General features: G+C 56.0%; 10 protein-coding genes across 10 annotated transcripts; 6 read left to right on the top strand and 4 right to left on the bottom strand.

Annotated features, from left to right (window-relative positions):
* Window positions 1-3304: 3304 nt before the first annotated feature.
* Window positions 3305-4557, top strand: P884DRAFT_267855 (kinase-like domain-containing protein; the record flags this gene model as incomplete). The annotated part of the gene is made up of 4 exons (XM_069442148.1): window positions 3305-3411; window positions 3474-3669; window positions 3729-4110; window positions 4181-4557. 4 exons carry the CDS (start codon window positions 3305-3307, stop codon window positions 4555-4557), a joined length of 1062 nt encoding a protein of 353 aa, XP_069299615.1.
* Window positions 4558-5310: 753 nt separating this feature from the next.
* P884DRAFT_267856 (uncharacterized protein) lies at window positions 5311-6515 on the bottom strand (the record flags this gene model as incomplete). Its single annotated transcript, XM_069442149.1, has 2 exons — window positions 5311-5784; window positions 5913-6515. 2 exons carry the CDS (start codon window positions 6513-6515, stop codon window positions 5311-5313), a joined length of 1077 nt encoding a protein of 358 aa, XP_069299616.1.
* Window positions 6516-7047: 532 nt separating this feature from the next.
* Window positions 7048-8222, bottom strand: P884DRAFT_283365 (tetrapyrrole biosynthesis, uroporphyrinogen III synthase). The gene is made up of 2 exons (XM_069443655.1): window positions 7874-8222; window positions 7048-7817 (listed from the first exon to the last, which is right to left on the bottom strand). The coding sequence occupies exons 1-2, from the start codon at window positions 8148-8150 to the stop codon at window positions 7216-7218; spliced, it is 879 nt and encodes a 292-aa protein (XP_069299617.1). The 5' UTR covers window positions 8151-8222; the 3' UTR covers window positions 7048-7215.
* A 321-nt stretch (window positions 8223-8543) lies between these two features.
* On the top strand, window positions 8544-9159 carry P884DRAFT_194415 (ERV/ALR sulfhydryl oxidase domain-containing protein; the record flags this gene model as incomplete). Its single annotated transcript, XM_069437830.1, has 2 exons — window positions 8544-8671; window positions 8736-9159. The coding sequence occupies 2 exons, from the start codon at window positions 8544-8546 to the stop codon at window positions 9157-9159; spliced, it is 552 nt and encodes a 183-aa protein (XP_069299618.1).
* Window positions 9160-9641: 482 nt separating this feature from the next.
* P884DRAFT_105785 (pyruvate decarboxylase-like protein) lies at window positions 9642-12369 on the top strand. The gene is made up of 4 exons (XM_069437047.1): window positions 9642-9932; window positions 10021-10209; window positions 10296-11526; window positions 11576-12369. The coding sequence occupies exons 2-4, from the start codon at window positions 10023-10025 to the stop codon at window positions 11880-11882; spliced, it is 1725 nt and encodes a 574-aa protein (XP_069299619.1). The 5' UTR covers window positions 9642-9932; window positions 10021-10022; the 3' UTR covers window positions 11883-12369.
* Window positions 12370-12855: 486 nt separating this feature from the next.
* On the top strand, window positions 12856-13814 carry P884DRAFT_275783 (uncharacterized protein; the record flags this gene model as incomplete). Its single annotated transcript, XM_069442878.1, has 3 exons — window positions 12856-13428; window positions 13494-13637; window positions 13701-13814. 3 exons carry the CDS (start codon window positions 12856-12858, stop codon window positions 13812-13814), a joined length of 831 nt encoding a protein of 276 aa, XP_069299620.1.
* A 1936-nt stretch (window positions 13815-15750) lies between these two features.
* P884DRAFT_297808 (uncharacterized protein) lies at window positions 15751-17316 on the top strand (the record flags this gene model as incomplete). The annotated part of the gene is made up of 2 exons (XM_069444547.1): window positions 15751-16638; window positions 16855-17316. The coding sequence occupies 2 exons, from the start codon at window positions 15751-15753 to the stop codon at window positions 17314-17316; spliced, it is 1350 nt and encodes a 449-aa protein (XP_069299621.1).
* P884DRAFT_219198 (SGT1 protein-domain-containing protein) lies at window positions 17223-19736 on the bottom strand. The gene is made up of 2 exons (XM_069439401.1): window positions 19260-19736; window positions 17223-19203 (listed from the first exon to the last, which is right to left on the bottom strand). Exons 1-2 carry the CDS (start codon window positions 19507-19509, stop codon window positions 17486-17488), a joined length of 1968 nt encoding a protein of 655 aa, XP_069299622.1. The 5' UTR covers window positions 19510-19736; the 3' UTR covers window positions 17223-17485.
* A 298-nt stretch (window positions 19737-20034) lies between these two features.
* On the top strand, window positions 20035-24080 carry P884DRAFT_238789 (uncharacterized protein). The gene is made up of 4 exons (XM_069440104.1): window positions 20035-20244; window positions 20324-23572; window positions 23628-23728; window positions 23780-24080. The coding sequence occupies exons 1-4, from the start codon at window positions 20110-20112 to the stop codon at window positions 23817-23819; spliced, it is 3525 nt and encodes a 1174-aa protein (XP_069299623.1). The 5' UTR covers window positions 20035-20109; the 3' UTR covers window positions 23820-24080.
* Window positions 24081-24237: 157 nt separating this feature from the next.
* P884DRAFT_195272 (COQ9-domain-containing protein) lies at window positions 24238-25157 on the bottom strand (the record flags this gene model as incomplete). Its single annotated transcript, XM_069437895.1, has 2 exons — window positions 24238-24570; window positions 24675-25157. 2 exons carry the CDS (start codon window positions 25155-25157, stop codon window positions 24238-24240), a joined length of 816 nt encoding a protein of 271 aa, XP_069299624.1.
* Between the last annotated feature and the right edge of the window lie 1439 nt (window positions 25158-26596).

Raw genomic sequence — 26596 nt, forward strand, 5'->3', positions numbered from 1 at the left:
TGCTTGTTCCGCCAATCCCGCTTCCTGTGTCCACCCCAACCTAGTCACGCCCTACTATGGTTGCGGAGAATTGTGCCGGGTCCACCTCGTATCCTCGCGGCGAAACGGCTCGTCCGACAATGTGACTACGGACGTGTGTACATACATGCCATATAAAAGAAGCACGCCGTTGATGAGGCGGCGCGCGGTCCGGCCACTGGACTTAACGGCCGCTTTTCAAAGGTCCATCTCTGACGGCGGTCGGTTCTCCCTTGCCAATGCCCGGAATAGCAACTCAGTCCCCACTAACTAGGTCTCCTTTTGGACCATTCCAGGGGTCATGGTGCATGACAGAGATGCGGCTCTTCCCATGCGCGCGTCTTGCCCCTGCTGGCTGGTCAACATATCCAATGCAAAGCGAGAAGCTGGAGGCGCGCTTTCGGACATTCGTCTCAAGAAAGGTTAAGAATAATCAGCGACAGAACGGTGCAGCGCTTTGCCCTAACGTCCTGTGTATGTGTACGGTAGATATGTGCTCCCGTACATACATATGAAATAGTGTACGGATTAGTGTCGCCTGGTTATGGCCATACACAAGATTTCCTCGCTCTCACCTTAGTTACTGTGTAGGCACAGCTTCATTGGCCATGCCGAAACTTGACCTGGGTTGGGATCCACGGGCGGTTTCCAACCCATGATATCGTTTGTTTCATTACGGGTATCAGCGGTCACAAGTGGGTGGCTCTTGTTGGGCTGCGAGGCCATGAAACAAAGGTGGAACCGCCCGAGGCCTGCCATTTGATTGGCGACTTCAGGTCTGACACAAGCGCGCGCGGAGCAGGAGAAAAAGATTGAGAACGAGTTGGATCCCGCTTGTGCGGCGCCATGGTAATGGTGTGGGGACAAAGGGGGTCGCCCGACCTCCCTGGGCTCCGGCGCCTAATCTAATCGAGTGCTTTGTTGGGTGGTTTGGTTGGGAGGTATCTCATGCAGTGCCTTGTTGCCCCATTTGTCCCTCCGTCATTTGTATGTTTGCCGTGGTGGGCGCGACATGGGCGTGGGACCGATCTTGGGGTATCATGCAGTGTGATGGGTGTGAGAGAAGGGTGACAAGCGATGGGGGTTTCCAGCTTCTTGCCCCGCAGGAAGCGCTCAACTTTAGAGGGGATTGGAGGGGGGGGAAAGAGGGGGGGGGGTTGCGCAAACCATCGTGGTGGGATTGTTCAACATCGTGAGGGATGATCCGGAGCCGAGGCTTCTCAGGGCATCCGGCATGTTATACCTCTCGAATCGAGAATAGGGGAGTGATTGCTGATTCAATCAATCTCTAAGCGCCCAGCAGAGCGACTTTTGCCGCCAGAGATAGGGAGCGCCAACACTCCTTTCGCATCGTGTACGCATTGTACTGTCTGCTCTTAAATTGCGTAGTCGACGTGCTCTATTTTGAGCATTCCGACTGCGTCGCCGCTGCACGTACGCGATGCATATGTGCATACACTATGTAGCCATCCCATCGCATGGCGAGGCCGAGTCTTTCTGCTGGTCCTCAAGGAGCCATATTCTGTACGGATTACACACATCAACGGTCCGCTTACCGACCCAGTTCGGAGCAGGGTCCGAAACACGACCAACCGTTAATAGGAGACAGCCCATGGGGCCAAGGCCTCGGCCTACACAGGAGTTGAAATCTCCGCGAGGATTCCTGACGAGGACGGGGCCGAGCAGCCTCTGGCTGCAACCTCGCGTTTTGAGAAAGCCCCAAACGATGGGCGATGGTGATGGCTCGGCCCAATTGGGACATGATTGGACAAGCCCAGGCTCCTTGGTAGGCCGTGGCAGGCTCACAAGATGCATTGCCGGGCGGTGACAACACCCAACAGCAGCAATCCTGGCGCCGGGCGGACCCACCGGGCCCCTGCCCCTGTACACTCCATCTTCCCGCCAGGCATCGAGAGAGGCCAGATCCTGGATACGTTGCCAAGCCAGGTCACCCTTCGCTTCGTTCTTCTACAGCACGACGTCCCCTTTCCTGGTAGACGAGCTTTGGCTTCCTTTGGCTTGCCACCACCTCGTTGCGATTTCCCGGTGCTGTCTTCGCGAGTTCTTGCGTCTAGAGATCAGCGTAAGTCAGCTCGCGCTCAGGCCATCCGTTCATTTCAGATACCCCGATCGTCACGGCGACCTTGCGGCCTGGAAGCGGGGCAACCTCTCCCTCTTTAAAACTGTCGCCCACGCCCTCCCAAGAGACCCTCAATTCTCGACAAAAAAGAGCCCTCTCAAGAGCCGTCGCTTTGCCTGGCCTTCCCACGGGATATCGCTAAGGTACGTGTGTATGCGTGTGTGCATGTCTGTTTTATGCGCGTCCTCTGCAAGTCACCCTGCTGGCCATCGCCGACGACCCCTCCTCTGCAAACACCTACAAGAACAGCGTTCCACGGCAACCCGGTTCTTGCTCATTTGCCTTTGCTCCACGGAGCAGCTGAGCAGCGGAAGAATGACTCTTTTTCTCAAGGAGGAAAAGACAACATTGGGGACTTCATCAAAGGGAACGCGAGTAGCCCCACGTTGGGCGGGTGATATTACTACCTTACGCACCCTTTCTGAAGTCAAGCGTGCGGGAGCGCCAAGGTCCGCATACGAAGCGTCTGATCGCCAGCTCCCAATTTGCATCCCCGCCAGCCGGCGGTCTGGACGACGAGCTATGCGAGAGGTGCTCGTTTGAGATAACCCGGCTCGAGCTCCTCGGAGCGCCCTGACCTCCGGGAGCATGCACCACAGCGCTTGACGCATGATTATCCTCCGCACCTGTCTTTGCCTCGCATGTCCTGCCTCCCGCAATGCCGGCACCGGCCGTGATCGATCCCTTTCCATCCGAGCTTTGATTCATCAATGGCGACCTGCCAGGCCACATCTGATGACAATATTCACATTTTGCGTTGTCCTAGTAGTCGGTTCAAGTAGCTAACTTGCAATTGTTGCATTGCGGCAGACAGAACCTGTAACCCGGGTCCCGGACCACAAACGAATTTCGGGACAAAGAAGAATCGGGACGCGTTCTGCGTTGCTTCTGCGCCGGAAAGTAACATCTCGGGTTGCTTCCACGAACAAGAAGCCTCGTTCCCAAGGGCAACGCTTCGCTGGCACAACTCCATATCTTTGACGGCTCCGACCCGACAGTTCTTCTGCGCTCGTTGGGTTTGCGATTTCAAGGCGAAACCCAGCGGAGCAGCTAACCGGAAGGAAATCGACCCGGTCTCTCTCTCGCGCCCGCAATCTTCACATCTGTTGGCGACCTCGCGCGCAAGCACGCGACGCTACAGCAGCCATGAGTAACGCACAGAACAGAGGCGGGGCGCGCAAGATCTCGTTCAATGTCAGCGAGCAGTATGACATCCAGGACGTGGTCGGCGAAGGTGCCTATGGCGTCGTGTGGTAAGGCTATAAAACCCGGAAGCATGCCTGCTTGGCCGTTCGAGTCTGACCGCCCCAACTAGCTCCGCTATCCACAAACCTTCTGGCCAGAAGGTTGCCATCAAGAAGATCACGCCATTTGACCACTCCATGTTCTGCTTGCGGACGCTCCGTGAGATGAAGCTCCTACGGTACTTCAACCACGAGAACATCATCTCGATTCTGGACATCCAGAAGCCTCGGAGTTACGAGACTTTCAACGAGGTTTACCTGATCCAGGTATGACCGTCTCGTGAAACTGGGTCATAGTTGCGGTTTTGCTCATGCCAAGATATCAGGAACTCATGGAGACCGACATGCATCGCGTCATCCGCACACAAGAGCTCTCGGACGATCACTGCCAGTACTTCATCTACCAGACGTTGCGGGCGCTAAAGGCGATGCACTCGGCAAACGTGCTCCACCGAGACCTCAAGCCATCCAACCTGCTTCTCAACGCTAACTGCGACCTGAAAGTCTGCGACTTTGGCTTGGCACGGTCGGCCGCGTCGCAGGAGGACAACTCGGGTTTCATGACGGAATATGTGGCCACTCGCTGGTACCGTGCTCCCGAGATCATGTTGACCTTCAAGGAGTACACCAAGGCAATCGATGTCTGGTCGGTGGGCTGCATCTTGGCCGAGATGCTGAGCGGCAAGCCCCTGTTCCCGGGAAAGGACTGTACGTGTCCGCCGAGTTCTTTTTCATGAAGCAGAGCGCAAATTTCGTTATACTGACATTTTTACCGTAGATCACCACCAGCTCACCCTGATCCTGGACGTCCTGGGCACACCAACAATGGAGGACTACTACGGCATCAAGTCGCGCCGCGCGCGCGAGTACATCCGCTCGTTGCCATTCAAGAAAAAGGTGCCATTCCGGACGCTGTTTCCCAACACATCCGAACTGGCTCTTGATCTTCTAGAAAAGCTGCTCGCTTTCAACCCGGTCAAGCGCATCACGGTCGAAGAGGCGCTCAAGCACCCCTACCTCGAACCATATCACGACCCGGATGATGAGCCGACGGCACCGCCTATCCCCGAGGAGTTCTTCGACTTTGACAAGCACAAGGATAATCTCACCAAGGAGCAGTTGAAACAGCTGATTTATCAGGAAATCATGAGGTAGAATGTTAATAGGCTTGGGTTAGGTCCTCTTGCTAGTCCGTTTCCCGGTCTGAATCGGAGCTGGCCACCGTCCGTTGTAGGGGGGAGGAGTATGGGCGGCTGGATGGCTGCACATTGACTGCTGGGTCGAGCGTCCGAGGCCTGGGCCTGAATTGCCTGAAGAACAGGCAGTGGCAAAATGTTTCTTTGCGCGAATTCAATCATTGTCCGCACGGGGGGAGGCGAAAGAGGCCGCTCCTACATTTCCTGTTTTCGCATAGTATCTCCTTAGACAGTCTTGGAGTAAGCGCCGGAAGAGATGAACATCTCTTTGTTCCCTTGCTCGACCGCTCCATGTTCCAGGAGTATGTCTTGCTGTTCCGTCGAAAATGAAAGACTTTGATGTTTCTTCGTCGACCCTTGCTTTGCTCATCACCGATCTAAGGATCCCCTCAACCGAGAGAAGATCACGACCTGATATCATTCCGTGACCGAACCCCTCTCCCTGGGGCCCTTCCGACCAGTTCTCTTCCCATATACGTCCTCCTATACATCAGAAGATCAGCTTTGAGCGAAGATGCTGAGCCAAACGTTATGCCTCCAAAACGCCCGCAACGCCAGCCACCTTCCCAGAATCGCCAATGTTTGGCTAACCGGCCTTTGAGATCCCAGACTTTTGGGACCACTCCCATGGACCTTCGTTCGCCTCTTGTTTTCCGTCCGCTTTGTTCGCCTTGATTTCTTTTTGTCCGTCGTCCCGCAGTCAGCCCGGACCTTAGGCGCCGATCACCCAAACTTCCACTCCCAAGACCCCAAACTTCTCACCCTCGTCACTTAACGGCTCGTTCCCAAACGTCTGGCTCGTCGCGCTGACGCCCCGCTCGAGCGAGTCGTCTAGCCATAGCCCGTATTTGCCGTCGCCTGCGCCGAGCGAGAGGAAATGCGGCTCGCAGAGCATGTAGTACTCATTGACGCCCGAGTAGGGGAATGCTTTAAAACGGATCGGTTGCGGTGTTGGGGTGCGAGATGGGCTTCTCGAATTAGGAGTGATGTTGGCATTCCTTGGGGCAGGAGAGGCGGCGCGGATGGTGGTTGTTCGGAGGTTGGAGTTGCCGCTGCTCTCGTTGTCGATGATGGAGGGCGGCGGGGGAGGACGGGAGAGAACCGAGGCGCGCCAGAGGAAGCATTCACCTGTGCCAAAGTACTTGGGTGCTGGGTGCGGGTAATCGGAGAGGTAGGCGCCAAAGAGCTGGATAGCGTGACATCCCGTGTGTCAGTCGGGAGGTGACATGGTTTTTTTTTTTTGGAAAGAGGAGAGGGGGGGGGGGGGGGGAGTGGGTTGACGGAGGAGGCAACACTGGTCGGGAAGTCACTTACACCGCCATCACAGTCCTTCACGCAGAGCACGAATCCTACCCTCACACCTTGGTACTGCGCGCATTTCTCGTATAGTGTTGCTAGGCTAGCGCCGTCCTGTTCGAGACTGTACACCAGCTTCCACTCGTCCACGATTCCCAGCCGGGCTGGCACCATGATTCGGATCTCTTCTGCGATCGGCGCGGTCAGCAGCCGGGCATCCGGTCTCGTGTCCTCCGAGAACCCGGACAGGCGCAAGGGCTCCAGCGGCGGTGGGCGCATTGGCGATGCTGTGCGGCGGGCCTGGAGGATGTGTGGAGGAGTGTATACGCCGTCAACGCCGTTCCCCTGGCCGTGGTGGTGTTGCTGCTTGTTCCCGCCGTCTGCTTGAAATGTGCGTGCGTGGGGCATTCCAGGAGGATTTGACGTCGCCGCCGATGGTTCGCTTGAGAAGCGGCGCATGAAACCGCCCCAGAGGCTAGAGACGGAGGAGGTGAGAAATGTGGAGGAGCTGGGCGAAGCGGTGCCCGGCGGGGTGGCGGAGCGGGAGGATGCTGGGGAGAGGTCGAGCTCCGATGGGCGAGAGCGAACGGGTTGGTTTCGGTTGGAAGTGTAGAATGCCATGGCCTCAACAATGCAGGCTATGTCTGTATCTTCGCGAACTCGGTCGGGTACGTCCACCGCCGTGGCGGCCCGGGAAGGCAAGGAAAGCCGACGCTCCTACCTCGAAGCTCCCGAGCTCTGTCTGGTGGAGACCGGTGATTTGGAAGGCGACAGGCGATGCTAGCTTACAATGAATCGGGAACTGCGGCCATCAATTTCTCGAGAGCGTCGAAAAATGGCTGAGATGTAATGTAAGCCTTGTCTTTGTGTTCGTTTGCAAGAACCGCGGTGTCGCTTTGCAAACAATTGGAGGAACGAGTCGGCCATGTTCTTGTTTCTTGCATCAGTCTTATCAGCAGGCACTGTGGTCGGGTCGCATGAAGTGACAACTACGCTTCGGTACCTTGGCGCACCCTGGCACAGGCCAATCGGGGGCGGCTTGTTAGGTAACTGTTAGGTAACTGTACGTCCGTACTCAAAGTGCACTGCTTCTAAAGGCGAGCACAGATCGGCCGCTGCGTGGCCGCTGCGGGACAGAGTTGATTGGAGAGCCGTTGAGCGAGACACCAGCGTCGTGGAGACGATGCTATTAACTATACCTTGGCAGTTCTTGGATTTTGGCTGTCTCGTTGCTGGACACCTTGGCGAGACCCCTGCCGTCAACTCTACAATACATGCATGAACTGTTCTAAACCTTTGGTGTTCTAACGCAAACCAATGGCTATCGACGGCTGTAGCTAGAAATGCCACGCCAGACGCCTTCTGGAGTGGGCTGCTCAGCGCAGATGTCGGGCTCGAACCCAAACTTTTGAATCAGATGATCACGGGTTGTAGGCCCGATCGTGGCGATCAGGGTGTTCCGGCCAGGTTGCTTGCGCTTGGCCTTGCCCGTGCTCGCGTCCAGGAGGTCCAGGGCACGAAGCATACTGTCACAACCGCTCGGCGAGAAGACAACCACCCATCTCGTCGGGCGATCTGCCGTCTCAGCCAAGCGCCGCGCGAAGTCGTCGTAGAACGACTCCAATTCCCCGGTACCGTAGATAACCACTTCGTCCACCCGCCATCCTGCCCCTGTTAGCACTTTGGGGATGACATCCCGCCGCTTCTCGCCAACTAGGAACAACAACGGAGGCTTAACCTCGCGGTCCTTGTACCATTCCCCATAGTGTTCGAGGATGAAAGGGGCCAGTTTGTCTCCTGCCCCCGTATGCTCTCCAAACACCTGCAGAGGAGGCACCTGGGGAACAGCCTTGAGGGTGCGCGTAGTGGCCGGCCCGACGCTATAGATGGGAACGTCCTGGAGATGAGGCCAGCCATCCTCACCTGCGGATTGCTCACCTTAGCGCTTGCATCCTCTGCCGCCGAGGCTGAAATCTCACCTCTCCTTTCCTCGACGAGCTTCGTGAAGGCTTCGACGGCGCGCTGGGAAGTAAAGATGATGCCGCCGTAGGCGCTACCGGCTGTTGCGCTTATCGACCCGCTTTGGAGCGCATTTCGTACGATGGCCATCCCAGCTTCGTCGAACTGGTGCTTGAGCACAGGAACGAAGGAGGGCTCGTAGCTGGCGCCATCAGGAGGCGATGTGAAGAACTCCTCATAGGTGTCACCAGGGGACGACTTGGTTTTTAGGAAAAGAATTGGCGTCTTTGGTGCCATTATTATCGAAAGCAATTGAGGTGACAAGGCGAAGACGAAAGGTGGCGAGGTGCCCCTCGTGGGGTTAACCCGGGGGGGGGGGGGGGGGGGGGGGGGGAGGGGGACGGTTGACGGCTTGGTAGGCGAGGTGCTCCGTATACAGACTAGGTTTCTTTATCGATAAACATGGATTAGCTATGGGTAAGTTATCCGTACCTCCGTACATAAATAAGTACGTACTGTACGGATTACATACACGTTCTGATCCCTGCCAGCCTGATTTCCAAGCATCCGACAATTGCCGGCGTTCACTCTTCCGCAGAGCCGCCGAATATTTTTTGGCCTGGACCACAATACAGCTGTTCCGTGAATCTGGAGTTAGGCCTATCGGTTTGGGCTTCTCGGTGCGTGCAGATGGCAAGGGACGGCACAGAAACGCAGCCTACCAGCGCGCCAGTCGCCGAAGGCGCCTCTGCAAGTGCTGCTACCGAGCCGCCAAAGCAGTATCCAAAGGGTGTAATTCTCGGCAAGGATGGGAAACCGTAGGTTTTTGCAATGGTCATTAGGTTGATGTCCGCTTTTAACTGACCGCCATGCCCGTTGCAGTTGCCGCCCTTGCAATACCTTCGCATCCTTTACCGCCCAAAGCAAGTCCACGCTCAAAGCTGCAGCAACACAGGGACCACCAAAGGACTGTCCCCCGGACGTCGAACAGCTCGGCCGCAGCACTTGGACGCTTCTCCACTCGATTGCGGCCACATACCCGCCGAGGCCCACTCCAAAGGAGCAGTCCGATATTAAAGACTTCATGCGCTTATTTTCCAAGCTGTACCCATGCTGGGTGTGCGCCGAAGATTTCCAAAGCTACGTGGAGAAGAAGGAGGTCAAGGCGGGGAGTAGGGAGGAATTCGGAAACTGGCTGTGCGAGGCACACAACGAGGTAAACCGAAAGCTGGGGAAGCCGACGTTCGATTGTAGCAAGTGGGAAGAGAGGTGGAGAACAGGCTGGAAGGATGGGAGTTGCGATTAACGGTTGGGTAACGGGGTTCTGTTTGCCTTTTGGGACTGGGAATCGTGTGATCCAGGAAGGCTGGCTGGCGATAGACGGAGTTCGGCGTGATACGTATCTTGTACTTAAGACCCTCCCCCATTGTACTCTCAAAACTCTCGGCGTTGGCGGCTCGTCTCCTCGGCTTCAAGTCCAACATAGCGACAACCAAGGAGCATTCGATATCCAACCCGATCTCAAGCAGAGAAAGGTGTTAGGGGCGACGAAAAGACCAGTCTTGCGAAGCCAACATGCGCCGGACCTATGGTGCTGCGCGTGTGTGGGCGGATACCGAGTGTACGCCTTAGGAGGGTTGGTCTCATGCCTCTTGGCGGGAGCCGCCCGATAACTATCCGGTTACGGAAACGGAAAGGCCCGCTCGGCTGTTCTCCGGCGGCTCCACGATCGCTGATCAGAGCATGGAACAGATGTCAATTACATCACTCCCGCGTAAACGAACCATAGTTTATCGAACCACAGAGCCAGCCCATGAACGTTTGAACAGCTCGGAGGTTGCGACCGATAGATATGCTTAATGCAAAACGTCACCCATGCTACAATTAATTCCCTGCACAACTACTTGTAAGCCGCGAGGCCTAGAACACAGTTGCAGAACCTGGGTATCGTGCCTGTGGTCTGATGCAGATATGCGTCACCAACTCAAGGCCCCGCCAACACGCCGCTTCGAGGCCGTGAACAGTACAAAGGGCGCTTCAAATTCGTACAAGGCCCCCCGAGGCCGTTTTCAAGTCTTTGTATGACCATCTATTTTCCGATTGACGTCCCTCACGGATTCTCTTTCGTTGCTGACCTCCTTGTGACCACAAGCATCGCCAACAACAGACATGACAGACATCAGAGAGCAGGGCCTTAAGAAACCCGTCACCGTCGCCGAGTATCTGTTCAGGAGACTCCACGAAATCGGCATCCGCTCCGTTCATGGCCTCCCCGGCGACTTCAACCTGGTTGCATTGGACTACATTCCCAAAGCTGGCCTCAAATGGGTGGGCAGCGTGAATGAGCTGAATGCAGGTATGTGTCCCCCTCCCCTCTCCCCTCCCCCCTCCCTCCTCCCACCTTGAAGTGCCAGTGAGTGGAAAGCTCACACAGGGAACCAGCATACGCTGCCGACGGGTACGCCCGCACAAAGGGCATCTCAGCTATTTTTACTACCTTTGGAGTGGGAGAGTTATCTGCAATCAACGGTATCGCCGGCGCCTTCTCCGAACACGTTCCCGTAGTACACATTGTTGGCTGCCCGTCGACGATTTCACAACGGAATGGCATGCTGCTTCACCACACGCTTGGCAATGGAGACTTTAACGTTTTCGCCAACATGAGCTCTCAGATCTCTTGCGATGTGGCTCGTCTCAATAAACCGGCCGAGATAGCCGACCAGATCGATCATGCCCTGCGCGAGTGCTGGATCCGCAGTCGGCCCGTATACATCATGCTTCCGACAGACATGGTCGAGAGGAAGGTTGAGGGCGCCCGTCTGGACACGCCCATTGACCTCACAGAACCCGCCAACCAGCCAGAGCGGGAGGACTATGTCGTTGACGTCGTCCTAAGGTACCTCCACGCGGCTAAGCAACCTGTAATTTTGGTCGATGCCTGTGCCATTCGCCATAGGGTGCTCAAGGAGGTTCATGACTTGGTGGAGAAAACCAAGCTGCCGGTGTTCGTTACCCCAATGGGCAAGGGCGCCATCAACGAGGACCATCCAAACTATGGCGGAGTATATGCGGGAACTGGTTCGCAGCCCGCGGTGGCTGAGCGTGTTGAGACAGCGGACCTGGTGCTTTCGATCGGCGCCCTCAAGAGCGACTTCAACACGGCGGGCTTTTCGTACCGGACGTCCCAACTCAACACGATCGACTTCCACTCGGACCATTGCACGGTGCGGTACTCCGAGTACCCCGGCGTGGCCATGCGCGGCGTGCTCCGCAAGGTGGTGGAGCGGGTTGATCTTAGCAAACTGTCTCGGCCTCCATCGCCCGAGGTGGTCAACGAGGTGACTAAGAACAGGGATAGTTCCCAAACCATCACACAGGCGTTCTTCTGGCCACGCATTGGGGAGTTTCTGAAGGAGAATGACATCGTGGTGACAGAAACGGGCACGTCCAACTTCGGCATTTGGGAAACCAAGTACCCACGGGGTGTGACTGGGATCACACAAATTCTTTGGGGCAGCATTGGTTGGTCGGTGGGCGCCGCCCAAGGTGCCGCGCTAGCTGCAAAGGACACGGGCGTCGACCGCCGAACCATCTTGTTTGTCGGCGACGGCTCGTTCCAGCTCACGGCCCAAGAGGTGTCAACCATGATCCGACATGATTTGAGGATCACCATGTGAGTTGTCCCCTAGTCTTCTCGCAAACACGATGCTCACAACCCCTAGATTCCTGATTTTCAACGGCGGCTTCACCATCGAGCGCTTTATCCATGGCATGGAGGCCGAGTACAATGATATCACCCGTTGGAACTACATTGACGTGCCAACAGCATTCGGCGGTTCGGACAAACAGGTTCGCAAGTTTGTCGTCAAGACCAAGGATGAGCTCGAGGAGCTGTTGACGGACAAAGACTTCAATGAGGCTAGAGGGTTACAGTTTGTTGAGCTGTGGATGCGAAAGGATGACGCACCGCGGGCTCTGAAGATCACTGCCGAGATTGCCGCTAGAAACAACGCAAGTATGAGTGAGTAAGATGATGGCTTGGTAGCTGAAGGAGGAGAAAGGGCGGAGCGGACAGTCCGGTGTCGGTTGCGGTGATTGAGAAATCTCTTTCTTCTTAATTGAGCCATAGTGAAATAAGAGACTGAGCTGCCTTGCTGTGTTTGGCCATTCTCAACTTCAGTGACACATTTCCCTCCCTCCCTACCAGATTGTCTCGTTTTCTCTTGGGATTGCTATGTATTTTCTGAACAAAGGGTAACACGTGACTCGTTCTTGGAGTCCATCTGCAGCGGCTCTTGTCCTCGTTTCTCCAAGTTCTCCACCACAACCAGCCAACACTTGCCCTTCAGAGCCCGTGCACTGCGCTGTATACAGCCTTGTTTAAAAGGGCAGGTTCATTCGATTTCGGAACCTCCACGAGTGTCTCATTAGGCGTCAAGCAACAAACTTCTAACATAATTTTCTTGGGAAATGGGAGAAATCGGAAAAAGGAAAGATGCCCCAGGCGGAGGAGGGGATCATAAGTCCAAGAAAAAGAAGGTGAGACTGAACCGGAGCGGCCGACGAGGTTGAGCGGGTGGCACTCCGCGACCAGCTAGCTTCTCGCGACCAAGCCAAGGGCTATGCTATTCTGGCCGGTTATGAATCTACCCTTTTTTCGAACGTCATTAGAACCGCCGTATTGAGAGCCTACAATTCCGGCGCCGCCTCACCAAGATCTCAAACTCTCGAGAACCATTTGCTAATTTCTGACCCTGTACAGACGGGAAACGGGGGTAAATGGAAAACTCCTCACCAGCAAGCCAAAGCGCTATCACAGGACGCCCATCCGCAGCCAGGCGATACTGGAATTTGGATTACTTGCGCCCGGCACCAGGAGGCCAAGGCGGCAAGGGAGATTGGGGTGCTGTTCTCCGAGGTCTGTCGCCTCACCCTCGTGCTTATTGCTGCCACCCTGGCCACGAAAGACAATCACTGACTGGAGGTTCAGTATGCCGAAAAGATGTACGGCATCAGGTCCATTCACGACACGCAACCTACTAAAGATAGCGGTGGCGACGAGGGTGGCTCCGAGGATGATGACATCGAAGCGGCTATTCGAAAGGAGGTCGCTGCTCTCACTGCGAAGTCCTCTGCTGCCGCAGCCACTTCAACACCACGTGAAATTGACAACAGCATCAACGACAACCGAATGACGCCTCTGAAAATGAACGTCGATTGCCTGCTGTTCGTCAAGACGCGGCCGCCCATCGATCCTGTTGCTTTTGTGCGTAGAATATGCGAAGACGCGCGCCGGTGCGAGGAGGTGCCTGGGCTGATGCGGTGTCGCTATGTGAACCGGTTAACGCCGGTAACTATCATGGGGAAGGCATCTGAGAACGGGTTGGTGGATGTAGCGAGGGAGGCGCTGGGAAAGTGGTTCGATCTGAGTGGGAAGAAGAAGGGTTCGGGTGGCGGTGAAGATGAAAAGAAGACTGCCGGCGCTGTGGCCAAGGGGCAGTCAGAGGCCGTCAAGCCTCAGGCGGGGGAGAAAGAGGGAGAGGGTCTTGCAAATCCCGAGAGGAAGCCATTCACGGTAAGATGTTCCCGTCAGTCCAAGGGTCTGAGCGCAGACACTGAACTTTTTTTTTTCTTTTCCAGTTTGCTATCCGACCAACCATCCGCAACCACAGCAACCTGAAGCGAGATGTGGTGATTAACACCATCGCCGGTCTCATCAACGACGATCTTCATAAGGTCAATCTCACCTCACCCGACAAGGTGATACTCGTTGACATCTACCAGGTGAGCAACAGAAGCCCGAGATCCCAGCGCAGGCCCCGGACCGAAGCGGCTAACTCCGCTCAGACCGTTTGCGGTATGAGCGTCGTCGATGGCGATTGGGACGAGCTCAAGCGTTACAACCTTGCGGAATTGTATAGTCAAGGGCGAAATGTAAATGCACATCGGTCCAAAGATTAGGGGGAGGAGGGCGCACGGGCTAGAAGCAACTATGCAAAGCCCATATATGTATTCTGATTGGCCTTCGGACAAGTGCACCGTTTCCGGCATCGAACAAGACCGAAGCAGCGGCCGCCAAGCCTCGGCACTAAGCCCTATTCCAGATAATTTTGCCGAGCCGACCGTTGAGCTGGAACCTTGGCGCATCCCGAAGCCCGGTGGCAGCCCGGCTCGGGGGGCGTTCCAGCGACATGGTTCCGGGCTCCGGCTTCCATGACGAGGAACCCGCGAACGAAGGAATTAACAAACGAACTTGCCTCACCGACAGCCGGATTAATAAGCTTGCAACGAGGCAGTTTCGAGCAGAGGAAAACAGGAGGTGCCGCTGGAACCCCGACTAAGGCTGGTGGTCCTCATTCCACTTGGAACGCGTCCATGCGAAACCGAGAACTCGCGAACAAGGACGGTCATCGACCTTCAGATTTCAGAATCTGTAAATGTGGGGGCCAGGCTGTGATGATCGCCCTACTGAGTGATCCGTACTTGTACATACATGACATACATACAAGTACCTGCGAGACCTCGCTTAGGCCTGGCCAATCATCGAGAAAACCCACTCGCCTTGCTGCTGTACGTCCGCTTCTTTTTTGGGCTCGAGAATGTCTAGAATGCTCCGGAGACGATGACGGTTGTTGGATGAACATGACACCTCCTCGTGACGCCCTACTCGCGTGCCGTTGCCAATTAGCCGTGTTGACCGAGCCTTCCTTTAACCACCTTCCTCATTCGTTGTGGTGAGATTCTCGCCGTATTACTATGTACTTGTACAGGGCAGGTAGAACGCTACCAGAACGGATTATTCACGGAACGCATACACGACCGATCTCCCTTAAAACCGGTGAGCGTGACGACGATGCTTGGGGGTCTCTGGGGCCCGTTATGGATGGAGACCCTGCTAGATTTTGTGCAAGGGACTTCTGGGTTGGGAAGTGGGAAGTGGGAAGGCAACAGTTAAGGTCCCCGGATTCCGTGGGTGATTCGGCCACCAAGCGGCCGAGGCCGGATCCTGGCTTTCATGTTGTCGTGTCGAGTCTAAAAATCCATCCGCGTGGCACACAAGGATGGATGGTACAGTACTGTACTGTACATGTACATACAATTCCTGCAATACATAGTCACTCGGTCCACTAATCCGCGTACACATCGCCGGCATCTGTGGCGGCAAGCAATTTTCACTTCCAGGTTATTCCCATGCCAAGGGCCGTCTAACTACTGTCTATGTGTGTATGTACGGAGCACAGATGCCATGATTTCCACCCATGTCAGGACAGAACAAAAAGCAGTCGAGGGGAGAGTCCCGGGTATATCTCTCGCTACACGCGTGCCCCTATTCGTCCGTCTCGTTTCTCAACTCCACGAAACGCTCTATTGGCGGACCTTCCCTTGCCCCGTGTCCGCTGTGTCCCTCGCTCCGTATAAGTAGCTACCAGTGATAGCATGCAAAACGAATGACGAATAGCCTTGTGGGCTCTGTCCCTGCGTCTTGAACTGCCGTTTCGCGACCGAGTTTCACATAAATGACTCTGCAGCTTAGCTTGAACCATATGCACCACCCTACAGCATCATAAACGCCAGCTCCTGAAGCGACTTCCTGTGATAGCCCCAAGATCATGATCAAAAGAGCCGCCATCTTAACCTCCTCAAGATATCCGGGCAAATAGTTGGTCCATTGGCCGGGCGTGCTGACGGCGGCCCTCATGCTCGCACGGCGTTTGGAGATTACGGGCAGGTTGGTGACACATTATCAGTAGTCCAAGCCAGAAGGTTGCGATCACACGACGCCGTCTTCACTTTCTCCCCTTCTTTCGCGCCGCTGCACGCTGTCTGCATACCGACAGGCAGCGGCTCCAAGCTATCTATACCCCGACAGAGAGGAAGCATCCGGCTCCGTTTCGCCATGTGCCAACCGCCCGCCGAAGATATCGTCAGGGAAATGCTGGGCCCTCTCCTCTCCGAGGATGTAGATATCGACAAGGTACAGCTGCTCCCTTCCGACCGCCCCCTGAGAGTTCACCAAGTTCTCCTTTCGGACGGCAGAACACTGCACCTCGTTCTCCCGCCCGTATTCATGTGGCGACCTTTGAGAGCCGAGCAAGACATGCTGGCGTCCGAAGCGGTCACGGTGCGGTGGGTCAGGCAGGCTCTCGCCAGAGGGGATCCCGATACTGGGGAGAAGACTTCCCGGTCTCCTCTCCAGCCTGGCCCTGCCGCCACTATACTCCCCCTCGTACCAAATCTTCTGCGTCGCGGCCAAGAGAGCCAACTCCCCGACTCCTCCTTCGCCGTGTACGAACCCATCCGCGGGACGTCGCTCTCCCTCCTTCCGACCCAGCCAACACCGGCTTCACAGCGCGAAATCGATCGGCAACTTGGCGGCCTGTTCCGCAGCCTGGCCACCCTGACCGCACCCACAAACCGCTTCGGGCCCCTGGCAGCTGTCATCGGCGGCGACACGCCAGAGCCAGCTCACCCACTTGGAGGGGTGGCTGCAAGACTCTCGAAAGGTCTGATGGAAGGGGGCCTCTCCGCTACCGGCGGTGCGGGGACATGGTCGGTGGCGTTCCACTCTATGCTGGAGGGTGTTCTGCGGGACGGCGAGGACATGGCCGTCGTGATACCGTATCCCACTATCCGGAAGCATTTTCGACGACTGGGGTACTTGTTGGACGAGATTACGATACCGCGGCTGGTGGTGGTTGAGGGCGCAGGGGAGGCAAACGTGCTAGTCGCCGAAGAAGGCGAGTGGAAGGGCGATGAGAGGGACGGGGCGCCGGAAGAGAAGGGGGTTGGGGGTAGTGAGCATGCTATGGGAGACAGTAGAGGGGAAGAACCAGAGCATGGGAATGGGGCAGGAAGACGTCTCGACGACGGAAAAGGGCCGCCAGGGCCAAAGCAAAAAAAGGAAGAGACGAATGAAGAAGAGCAACGACGCGTACAACAACAGGAACAACAGCGGCACCAGCACCAGCAACAACGACAACGACGACAACGACAACAACAGATCTTGAAACTCACGGGTCTCCGCGACTGGAGCAGCGCCATCTTCGGCGACCCCCTCCTTGCAACCATCTTCAGTGACCCAGTGGGTAACAGACAACCCCCTTCGTCTGCTTTTCTGGAGGGTTTCAATGCCGAAGACCTCGACCACAACTCCGGCCACGACCCAGGTGCCCGTCGCCTTCCCTACCCCCTAGACCTAGACCATACCATAATACAAGGCGTCGACACAGCTTGGATCCGAATTCTGTTCTACAAGGTCTACCACGCCGTTACGCGCATCGTGCGCGAGTTCTACCGGCCGCGACCGGACAGCAGTGCAAGAGAGCTCGAGGCACGGAGACAGCTGAATGGAGTTCTGGCAAAGCTGGCGGAGGTTTCCGGAGACGCAAAGAAGAGACATCCGAGGCCAACAGGGGAGATGTCGCCGGCAAAGAGGCCGAGAGCGGCCGGAGGTGGACAATGACGGCGGCCACGTTCTGCTGGCTGCTGCTGGACGGTCGAAGATGGGACTCTTAAGAGACGCCATGACAGGGCTGTCAACGGGCGCATTGTACCCCATTGGAGTTTTGCCCAGACATATGCAAAAGTGTTAGCGTTAGCGCTAGCAGACACCCCGCTTGCATCTCTGCCTGTTATTCCTCGTCGCTCGAGTCTTCTTCGTCCCTGGGCAGGCTCATGCCCATGAGCCCAAGAAGGTTACCCGCAGGACCAGCCATGCCTGCCTGGCTCTTGAAGCTTTCGAGAAGATTCTTGGCAAGGTTGTAATCAATGTCCACCTCTTTGTCGCTGCCTTCATCGTCCTCGTCCTCGTCCTCGTCCTCATCCTCCTCCCTTTCTTCGACCGGCGGTGCCCCTGGCGCGTTCTCTCCCCTCTCCTTGACCTTGGCTGTGGCCTTCTTGGGTTTCGGGTCAAGCTCCAATGCGCCAAGCCCCCTAAGCTCTGACTCCATTTGCTCCATCGCATTGCGTATTTCCTCGTCGTCGCTCTCACCTCGCTCGTCAGGCTCATCCCCCGAGGTCTCTTTCGCCCCCTCGGCCTGGCCAACATCCTCCGCGGGGAGCCCCATCATCTCCCTCATCATCCTCGAGAACTGCTCTTCGTCGAAGCTGACCTCCCGGTCCTCATCCTCGTCCGTATCCCCTTCATCGGAGTCCTCATCACTCTCATCATCATCGTCATGATCCATTTCATCGATCTCGGCCCCGTCGATGCCCGCCGATTCATCGTTCAGGAACGCCTCAAACCTCGACACGATCTTTTGCAGATCCGCCTGCGCACTGGCATCGCCAAAGCCGCCCCCCGGAGCACCCTCCTTGGTGTTCCCTTTCCCCTCCAGCTCCCTCTCAAAGTCCCTGAAATCAATGTCCATCCACCCGTCGTCGTCCTCCCTCCCCACCCCCTCCCACCTGGCGATCTCGTCATCTGTCGGCAGCGCACTGTCGCCCCCGTCCTCGGCCAGGTCTTCCAGCAGCAGCCCGACCTCCCGCACCACCCGACTCGCGCTCTGGCCGGGCGTCTGACACAAGATCTCAAAACCCGTCGTGAGCTTCATGCCCATCTCCAACCTCGCCAGTTTTTTCCTTGCTTCTTCTTCCGCCTTGGAATCCGCCGCGGCAGAAACCGCTGCCGCAGCCTCGAGGCCGGCTGCGTGGAGCACCGGCCTCCACGCCACCGGCGGTGGGGCGAAACGCTGGCTCTTAAGCTGCGCGTAGAGGACCTTTGTGAAGCGTACGCTGACCGTGACGAGGTCGGTCGGCGGAAAAGCGAGACTGCTTTTGGATGAGGCGCCGACGGGGCGGAGAAGGGGCTTGAGGGAGCGCGGGTCGCGCAGGTAGAAGGCTTCGGTGGCCGGGGCCACGGAGGCCGGGCGGGCGTGGAGGATGTAGGCGAGTTTGCGGGGGATGGTGACGAGGGAGTGATGGACGGAAGCCGCAATTTGGGACGGGTATTTCTCCAGCCGGTAGAAGGCCTCGGCTTCGATCTGGGGGGAGTGGACGAGGGCAGATGGGGAAGCGGTCTTGAGAGTGTCGATGGCTTCGCGGAGGGTGAGGGGTTTGGAGGCCGAGCCGGTCGTCGCCGTAGCGGCCGGGTCGCTAGGGGTGCTCGGGGGGATAATGAGCAGCTTTCCGTTGTGTATCCAGACCCGGTTGCCGTCATTCTCGGGACTGAGCCATTTGGGGGTGACCTTGGCCGCCTCAATGAGAAGGAACTCGCCGTCGCTGTCAGAGACACGAATCCAGAGGCTGGGGAACGATTTGCTCAGTTCCCGGAGGAGGTAGACGATAAGCCACTCATCCTCGACGTTGTCTCCATAGTGAGTAGTGCCGTAGAGGTAAGGGAGCCCCAGGCCTGCATGTCGTAGGGTCAGCCGTTGCGCATGGTTGTCCGGACACGACGACACACACCTTTCTGAGTTTTCGTCTCCAGCTTGAATGGATCTTTCTGCCAGATATAGTCTTTCGCGATCTCGTCCAACTTTTTATCGGCTGCCCTGCGGATCGCTTCCAGACTAGGAACCGTACTGTCCGTCTTGTCTCCAATGACGAAGAGCATGTACTCGACGCAGTCCTCCGGGAGCCGCATCCGGAACCCATCAAAGTCCTCATCTCCCGGACGGGGCTCGGCCGCGGTATCCATATCTCGGCCCCTACTCATTGTCGCTCCGTTTCCTCAATCACTAGCGCTGTTCTTTGATGCTGCAGTGCTTTCCCTTTGTGTGGCGATGGCGAACTTCTCATTGGGAGGAGCACTCAAAGAGGCTTTAGACAATTTGAACAGAAGTTGGTGGAACCTTCATACTACACATAACCTGTCTTTGGAGAGAATTTGACCCTGCACTTTCCACCCACGATATTCTACATGTGAGAGTCACTTCATCTTCCGTGGGGTTGCAAGAATCTCGAACTGCGTGTTGATACCTCCTATCGATAAACACTAGGCACACGAATTACCAATACCAAGCTTGGTGGGGTTCCTTCCTTCCACTACGGATCCGTACACAAAGGCGGTTGTTGTGGAATTGTGGGTCCTTGCGTGCAACTAACCTTACGCAGTACTACACTACGCGCGGATGTACCTTAGCGTGCCGGCTTGGGTGGAGTAAGGCGCCCGTGGGGCCGTGAACTGACGCGAGTGACACCATCTAAACGCGTATCTCTCTCGTGTTGTTGACCCAGAGAGCCCTCATCTTTAGCAGGATCTGTCTTTGTCCGCGATCTATGTGGGTTGGGGGGCCGACAATTTTCCAGGATTGCAATGCCCGGGAGAACGATCAACGGCCTCGCGGCAGAGTCTTCGCGGAAGCGCGGACGACGTGATGATGCGGAGAGCAGCGAACAAGACGAGGTCGTTGAGGTCCAGGAGGCCCGCTCAAACCTCAGGACTGAACCGGTAAGCCACCGCACTCCAAACAGCGTGCCACCGTTTCATGCCGCCGTTTCGTGCCACCATACTCACAGATCAGTTACAGCGAAAGCGAGCACGGCTCTCCGACATCGAGGACGCAAAGAGCCAACACCGGTCCATACGAGAGTCGACCTCGTCCGACGACGATGCCAACGAACATGAGCAACCTGCTTCGCCGAAATCGCCCCCCAAGTCACAGTATGAGTTAATGCGCGACAACAATTTTGAGCATCTCCGCCACGAGGCCGCCGACGACCAGCGCGCGACACAACGACTTCGCTTCCGCCCGACCCTGCTCGGTGAGAACGCCATCGCGGACAATGGGATTATCGAGAGTGTCACATGTGTCAATTTTATGTGCCATGAACGCCTCCACTGCGAGCTAGGACCCCTTCTCAATTTCATAGTCGGGGAAAATGGCAGCGGCAAGAGCGCCATCCTCACGGCGATCACCCTGTGCCTGGGTGGCAAGGCTAGCTCGACGAACCGCGGCGGCAGCCTGAAAAGCTTTGTGAAAGAAGGCTGTGACCGTGCCGTACTGACGGTGAAAATCAAGAACCGGGGCCAGGACGCCTACAAACCGGACATCTACGGCGAGTCCGTCATCGTGGAGCGCCACTTCTCCAAATCCGGCAGCAGCGGCTTCAGGGTCAAAACTGCTCTCGGCCAGACGCACTCGGTCAAGAAACAGGAGGTCGACGACCTCGTCGAGTATTACGCTTTGCAGGTCGATAACCCCCTCAACATCCTCTCTCAGGACAATGCCCGTCAGTTCTTGAATGCCTCTACCAAGAGTCAGAAGTACAAGTTCTTCATTGAGGGCGTCCAGCTCCAACAGTTGGATAACGACTACCGGTTGATATCGGAGAGTCTGGAACAGATGGTGGCCAAGGTTCCTGAGCAGGAGGAACGCGTGAAGCATGCCAAGGCCGAGCTGGACAAGGCCCAACGCTTGATGAGTGAGCTGGAAGGCCATCGCCAAGTCCGGAACAAACTCCGTATGCTGCGCTGGCAACTAGCTTGGTCCCAGGTGGTACAGGAGGAGGAAGAGCTGCGCAGGAGGGAAAAGGATCTTGCCGAAGCGGAGATTCGCGTTGCTGAAGCGCAGAAGGAAGTGGAAGCGAAGAACCAAGCCCTGGAGCTTGCGGAAGAGAAAGTCGAACGTGCGGAGGAGGCCCTGCGAGCCGTCAAGGAAGACGAAGGCAATATCCAGGCTCGGTTAGAGAATGCCGGCGACGTCTACAAGCAGATGAAGAGGGAGATTGAGCAACTCCATGTGGAGGAGCGGGAGGCTCACCAGGCGCTGAAGGCCAAGACGGAGGCTGTGAAGGAGGTCGAGCGGAAGATTGCCGAGGAAGAAAAGCGCCTTGAAGATGCCAATGGCGAAGCCCCTAGGATCAAGCTGCGGGAGCTTGATGCCGTCAACGACAAGCTCAAGCGGCTCGAGACTCAGATTCAAGAGAACAAAGACGGCGAACCGGACCTCATCAACCGAGTGGATGACGCCAAGAAGGCCCTGGATAGGATCGACGAGGAGATCCAACGAAAGCGGGGCGAGATAAGCAATGTCGAGTCGAGGATAAAGAGTCTAGAGGAAAATCGCGGATCGATGTACGACGCGTACGAGCCCCAGATGCCCAACCTTCTCAGGAGAATTGCCACCGACAATAGCTTCGAGAACAAGCCCATCGGCCCACTCGGCACTCACGTGCAGTTGCTCAAGCCTGAATGGTCCGCCATTCTGGAAAAGATGTTTGGTATCAACTTGAACGCCTTTATCGTCACCAGCAAGCGCGACGAGAAGATTCTTCGCGGGATGATGAATCAACTCAACATCAGGAACAGCCCCGTCCTGATTTGTAACCAGCACTCTCTTGACATCAGCGGGAAAGAGCCGGATTCTGAATACGACACCATCCTCCGTGTGCTCAAGATCGATAATCAAATGGTCCGGGATCAACTCATCATCAACCACATGATTGAGCAGGTGATATTGATCCCTGAGCGTGTGAGAGCCCAGCAGGTCATGTTTGACGACGCTCCACCACGGAACGTTAAGGCCTGCTTAGCCTTCCACGACCGAAAGCGTGGTGAAGGCCTGAGGTTGGCGATGAACAACGGCAGCATCTCCACCAGCCCCATCCAGCCAAATCCGAACTTGAAACCTCGCATGAAGACAGACTGTGATTCACAAATCACGCTTCTCAAGGCTTCGCTACAACAGATCGTGGCAGAGTATCAGGAGCTTAGTGCTGAGAGACGCCGCCTACTGCAAGAGTTCCATCGTTGCCAGACCGCGGTGACCCAATTGAGGAGGGACCGCAGTAGCCTCGAGAAGGACTTGAGGGGTGCACTGGTGGAAGCCGAGGCCATAAGGGTGGCTCTGGACGAGTTTGAGGGGGCCGACGGCCGGTTGCAAGGTCTTAAGGACCACCTGGAGGAGCTACAGGCAGAACTAAACCATCACGGTATTCAGTATGGCACGCTCACAGCAAAGAAGCAAGATCAGAATGCCGCGGTGGAGGAAGCCTTGAAGAAACTCAAAGCGGAGAAGTTACAGATGAAGGATTACGAGCAGCGGCTCAGCAAGGCCGAGGCGAAACTTAAGCAGGCAAGGGATTTGCGCCATCTCTGTCTGATTGAGAAGAACGACATTATTTCCAGGTTAGGCGAGTATACTGAGCAGAAGCACAAGGCCGAGGCGAGGCGGGCGAGACAGGCAGAAGGTGTCAAGGAAATGACGAAGCACGCCGAGGTTGTCCACAAGGAACGAGTCCACATTCCCGAGGGCGAGACGCACAAGAGCATCGAGAAGCAGTACAACACTCTGAAAGCCCGGCTGGACAGGATCGATGATAAGCGGGGTATGACCGACGCCGAGGTCCACAACTATTTCGCCGCGAAGAAGGCCTTATACAATCAAGTGGTGCAGGACCTCCAGTCCATCACCCGTGTGAACGATCGACTCAGGCACACCCTAAACTTGCGCCTCGAAAAGTGGCGCAAGTTTCAGCGCTATATCTCGTCGCAGTCGCGCGCCAACTTCATCTACCTGCTCAGCGAGCGCGGCTACCGCGGCAAGCTCTTGCTTGACCACGAGCGCAAGTCTCTGGACTTGCAGGTAGAGCCGGACAAGACGGAAAAGAGGGCTTCCGGGCGGAGCACCAAGACGCTCTCTGGTGGCGAGAAATCGTTCTCGTCTATCTGTCTGCTACTGGCCATCTGGGAGGCCATGGGCTCGCCATTGCGCTGTTTGGACGAGTTTGATGTGTTCATGGACAACGTCAACCGTGCCATCAGCACCAATATGCTTGTAAGCTGAATTGAGTTTGTGACCTGGGGAGGAGAGGCTTGCTAACGGAACAAAGATCACTGCGGCGCGCCGTTCGGTCAACCGCCAGTACATCTTCATCACGCCTAATGCCATTGAGGGCCGCAACACCCTGGACAAGGACGTCAAGATTATTCGGTGAGATGACCGACAGCTGGCTTGCGGAACATTTGCTGACTGTTTTGTTAGTCTTACCGATCCCCGGCAGCGAACACTAGCCGACCACTGAGTCTTTGCATCCTTGCCCTTTCGCTGTCTTTTTGTCATGGCTAGCCTGTTCGAGCACATGTACTGTACCTGCGGTTTTACAGCAACTTGTAATGAGATGAGGATACCGGTCCCTGGAAATTACGCACTAACCAAGGGCTTGGAAGAGCGAACCAAGCACGGAGTTATTTTGGTAGGATGGTCGGAACTTGCACGGCTGTGATAGACATGGTGGGGGGACCTTTTGTGAACAATGCGAGCAGACTTGGCCTGCGGGAAGGAGTGTTTATAGAGCTACTTGTACAGGTCTTTGGAACATCATGACCCTCCACGCTCTAGTCCAGGGAATATACAGATTGAGCACACCAAAACCATACTAATACAATATTCGCGTGTCTCCTCCCCTCTTCATACCGAGAGACAGAGGAACCCGTTCGACCCTATATCCTAACTCCCTTGCTGCGCAGGACGTTCAGCGCTGCGCCAGCATTGAATCCGATCCACTCCCCAATCGACCGCACAGCCCCGCCGGCCTGGGCAGCCTCGTCAAGCCGGCGACGCAGGAAGGCTCGGGTCTCGCGGAATTCGGGCGACTGGTCGGTCGTCTGGAACAGTTCGGCCGCGGCGTAGATGGCCGACAGCGACGCACGTTTGGTATACCACGACGGGTCGACCGACACGTCGCCGGCTAGGTAGACAATTTCGTCGGCCAGTTGCGCCAGCTCCTTGATCGAGGTTGGAACGTAGGACGGCTGCGCCATTATTGCGAGGGCCTGCCTCGTTCACCAGCACAAGCACAAGCGGTCAGTCAATGCCACTTTCGGAACTTTTGTTTGGACTAGGCAGGAGGAGGGGCAGTTGAAAAAGTAGGGCATACCTCCTGCCACCGCGGGACAACGCCCGCCTCCACGTTCCCCTTCAATCTTTCCCACGTCAGTGCCTCCACCTTGTCCGCGACCGTCATCGACCCATTCTCGGCCTCCAGACGTTGTGCCTTGGCCGCAAGCGATGTGCGTTGGGTATGGAGGTGCCAGCGGATCAGGCTGAACGCGCCGTCCGGCAGGATTGACGGGCTGATATCCAGCAGGCCGGCGTCGCGCGCGCCGAGCGCGAGAGATTCGGGCGTGAACCCATGGGAGGGGACATGTGTGTAAGCCGCGGACAGGAGGGTAGCTTCGGCGAGCGTGAAGGGACCTGGCGGAGGGGGGTGATCGCGAGAATGGTAGCGTCGGCTGGATGCTGGGAGACTGGGCGGAGGGCCACGTGGTCGGGGCTGGGAAAATTTTTGTCGTTGCTGCGGATTTGGGCAGTCCGGGTAGGTGGCTATCGATCGCGCTGCTGGTGTTGTGGTCACCCTCATGCAGAGGGTGGTTGGCCGGACCGAGCAGAGAACGCGCCGGGTTGCCGCGGACCCGGCAGAGCAGAAAAGGGAGGGAGGCGGCATATTCGGGCACTTCACTCCAAAAAACAATTAGTTTCTTTTATGGAGATACCTTCGCAGCAAACTCGGGCAGAATGCGCTCGCGTCAGGTTCACACGTGTTTGATCGGTGTAATCGTTCCTGATCGTTCTCGCTGGATTAGGATATCTCGATGGTCCCACTCGGACCACCCTATCGGGCATTGTTAGCAGTGTAATGTAATCCGTATAGTACATACAATGCGGATACACAGTACGTTACCACAGATGTACGGAAGATGTACAGATTATGGTGCATGGATTACTCTGTATGTAAGGTATATACAATTAATATGTACCGTAGTGTACCTTACATAAGGTTACGATCTTAGGCTCTGTCAAATTCTTTAGGTGATCGCCTACCGTTTGTAGGTACGGATTACAATCAATAGTTACCTTTCCTGAAAAGTGTCTGGCTCTGTACCGGGCCAGTTGGTTGGTCATCTTGAGTTTGTCCGCAACAGCTACAATCTTCGAGTGATTGAGATTTGCAAGTAGCTCTTCGAAGTTAAACCTGCCAGTAGTGCTCTCAGTAGGCCCGTCTTCAATCAATTCGCATTTGGTTCTTTGACAGGTCAATGGCGTGTACCAAGCGAAGCCGCAGATGCAATAATAGAAACCAAGAAGGTCATCTCAACTTCACCTGTGATAGGTGCCATCAACCTAGTTCTTTGCCGTGGTACGGAGCATACGGAGCATAGTGTGTTACTGAGCAGGAAGCCAATTGACCTGATGGTCGGCGGCCGCGGAAAGTCCCGGGGTTTTTTTTTTTTTTTTTTTTTTTTTTTTTTTTTTTTTTTTTTTTTGGAACGCATACCGAAAGCCCCAAGATCGACCCATCTCCCGTGATCGCCGGCTATTCCGGGGTCGCGTCCGTGGCGACCGAACCCGAGGTTGAGTGTCACCATGATTGAAAGAGATTGCTGTAGTTCCATTTGCGGATGCCGCTGCTTTCAAAAACAACTGTGGCCTTTCTGCACCATCTGCTCCCTCTCTCATATCTAGACAGGAAATAAAAATGGATGGACAAAGGGGACTTCGACGGCCCGCGATTGATGCTACACCTCTCTTCGACTTTCGTCATAATAGTTCCGCACGGAAGAGGTTCCCGGGTCGCTCCATTCCTCTCCTCCGTTACCGACGGGGGCGGTTGAGACCCCTCTTTGGTCTCGTCACCCTTTCTCGGTCTTTGCATATGCCGTTGTATCAGCCAATTCTATCATGCATTGACCGGTTATTCGCTGCTGCTCTGGTTGGTCGAGCGTCAATAACAGCAGACAACTATATCCACTTCATGCCTCAAAGCGGTTGTTGATGGCAATTGTTGGCCATGCTGCAAAG

The sequence above is a fragment of the Thermothelomyces heterothallicus genome (genome assembly GCF_042370625.1).
Source record: "Thermothelomyces heterothallicus CBS 202.75 unplaced genomic scaffold P884_scaffold_5, whole genome shotgun sequence".
NCBI lineage: Eukaryota > Fungi > Ascomycota > Sordariomycetes > Sordariales > Chaetomiaceae > Thermothelomyces > Thermothelomyces heterothallicus.

Coding starts and splice junctions, on each gene's coding strand:
- P884DRAFT_219198 (XM_069439401.1), bottom strand. CDS start 19,509: ATGAGTAGGGGCCGAGATATGGATACCGCGGCCGAGCCCCGTCCGGGA. Junction 19,204..19,259: donor GGAGACGAAAACTCAGAAAG/GTGTGTGTCGTC, acceptor TACGACATGCAG/GCCTGGGGCTCCCTTACCTC.
- P884DRAFT_105785 (XM_069437047.1), top strand. CDS start 10,023: ATGACAGACATCAGAGAGCAGGGCCTTAAGAAACCCGTCACCGTCGCC. Junction 10,210..10,295: donor CGTGAATGAGCTGAATGCAG/GTATGTGTCCCC, acceptor ACAGGGAACCAG/CATACGCTGCCGACGGGTAC. Junction 11,527..11,575: donor CATGATTTGAGGATCACCAT/GTGAGTTGTCCC, acceptor CACAACCCCTAG/ATTCCTGATTTTCAACGGCG.
- P884DRAFT_283365 (XM_069443655.1), bottom strand. CDS start 8,150: ATGGCACCAAAGACGCCAATTCTTTTCCTAAAAACCAAGTCGTCCCCT. Junction 7,818..7,873: donor GCTCGTCGAGGAAAGGAGAG/GTGAGATTTCAG, acceptor AGCAATCCGCAG/GTGAGGATGGCTGGCCTCAT.
- P884DRAFT_238789 (XM_069440104.1), top strand. CDS start 20,110: ATGCCCGGGAGAACGATCAACGGCCTCGCGGCAGAGTCTTCGCGGAAG. Junction 20,245..20,323: donor CAAACCTCAGGACTGAACCG/GTAAGCCACCGC, acceptor GATCAGTTACAG/CGAAAGCGAGCACGGCTCTC. Junction 23,729..23,779: donor AAGGACGTCAAGATTATTCG/GTGAGATGACCG, acceptor CTGTTTTGTTAG/TCTTACCGATCCCCGGCAGC.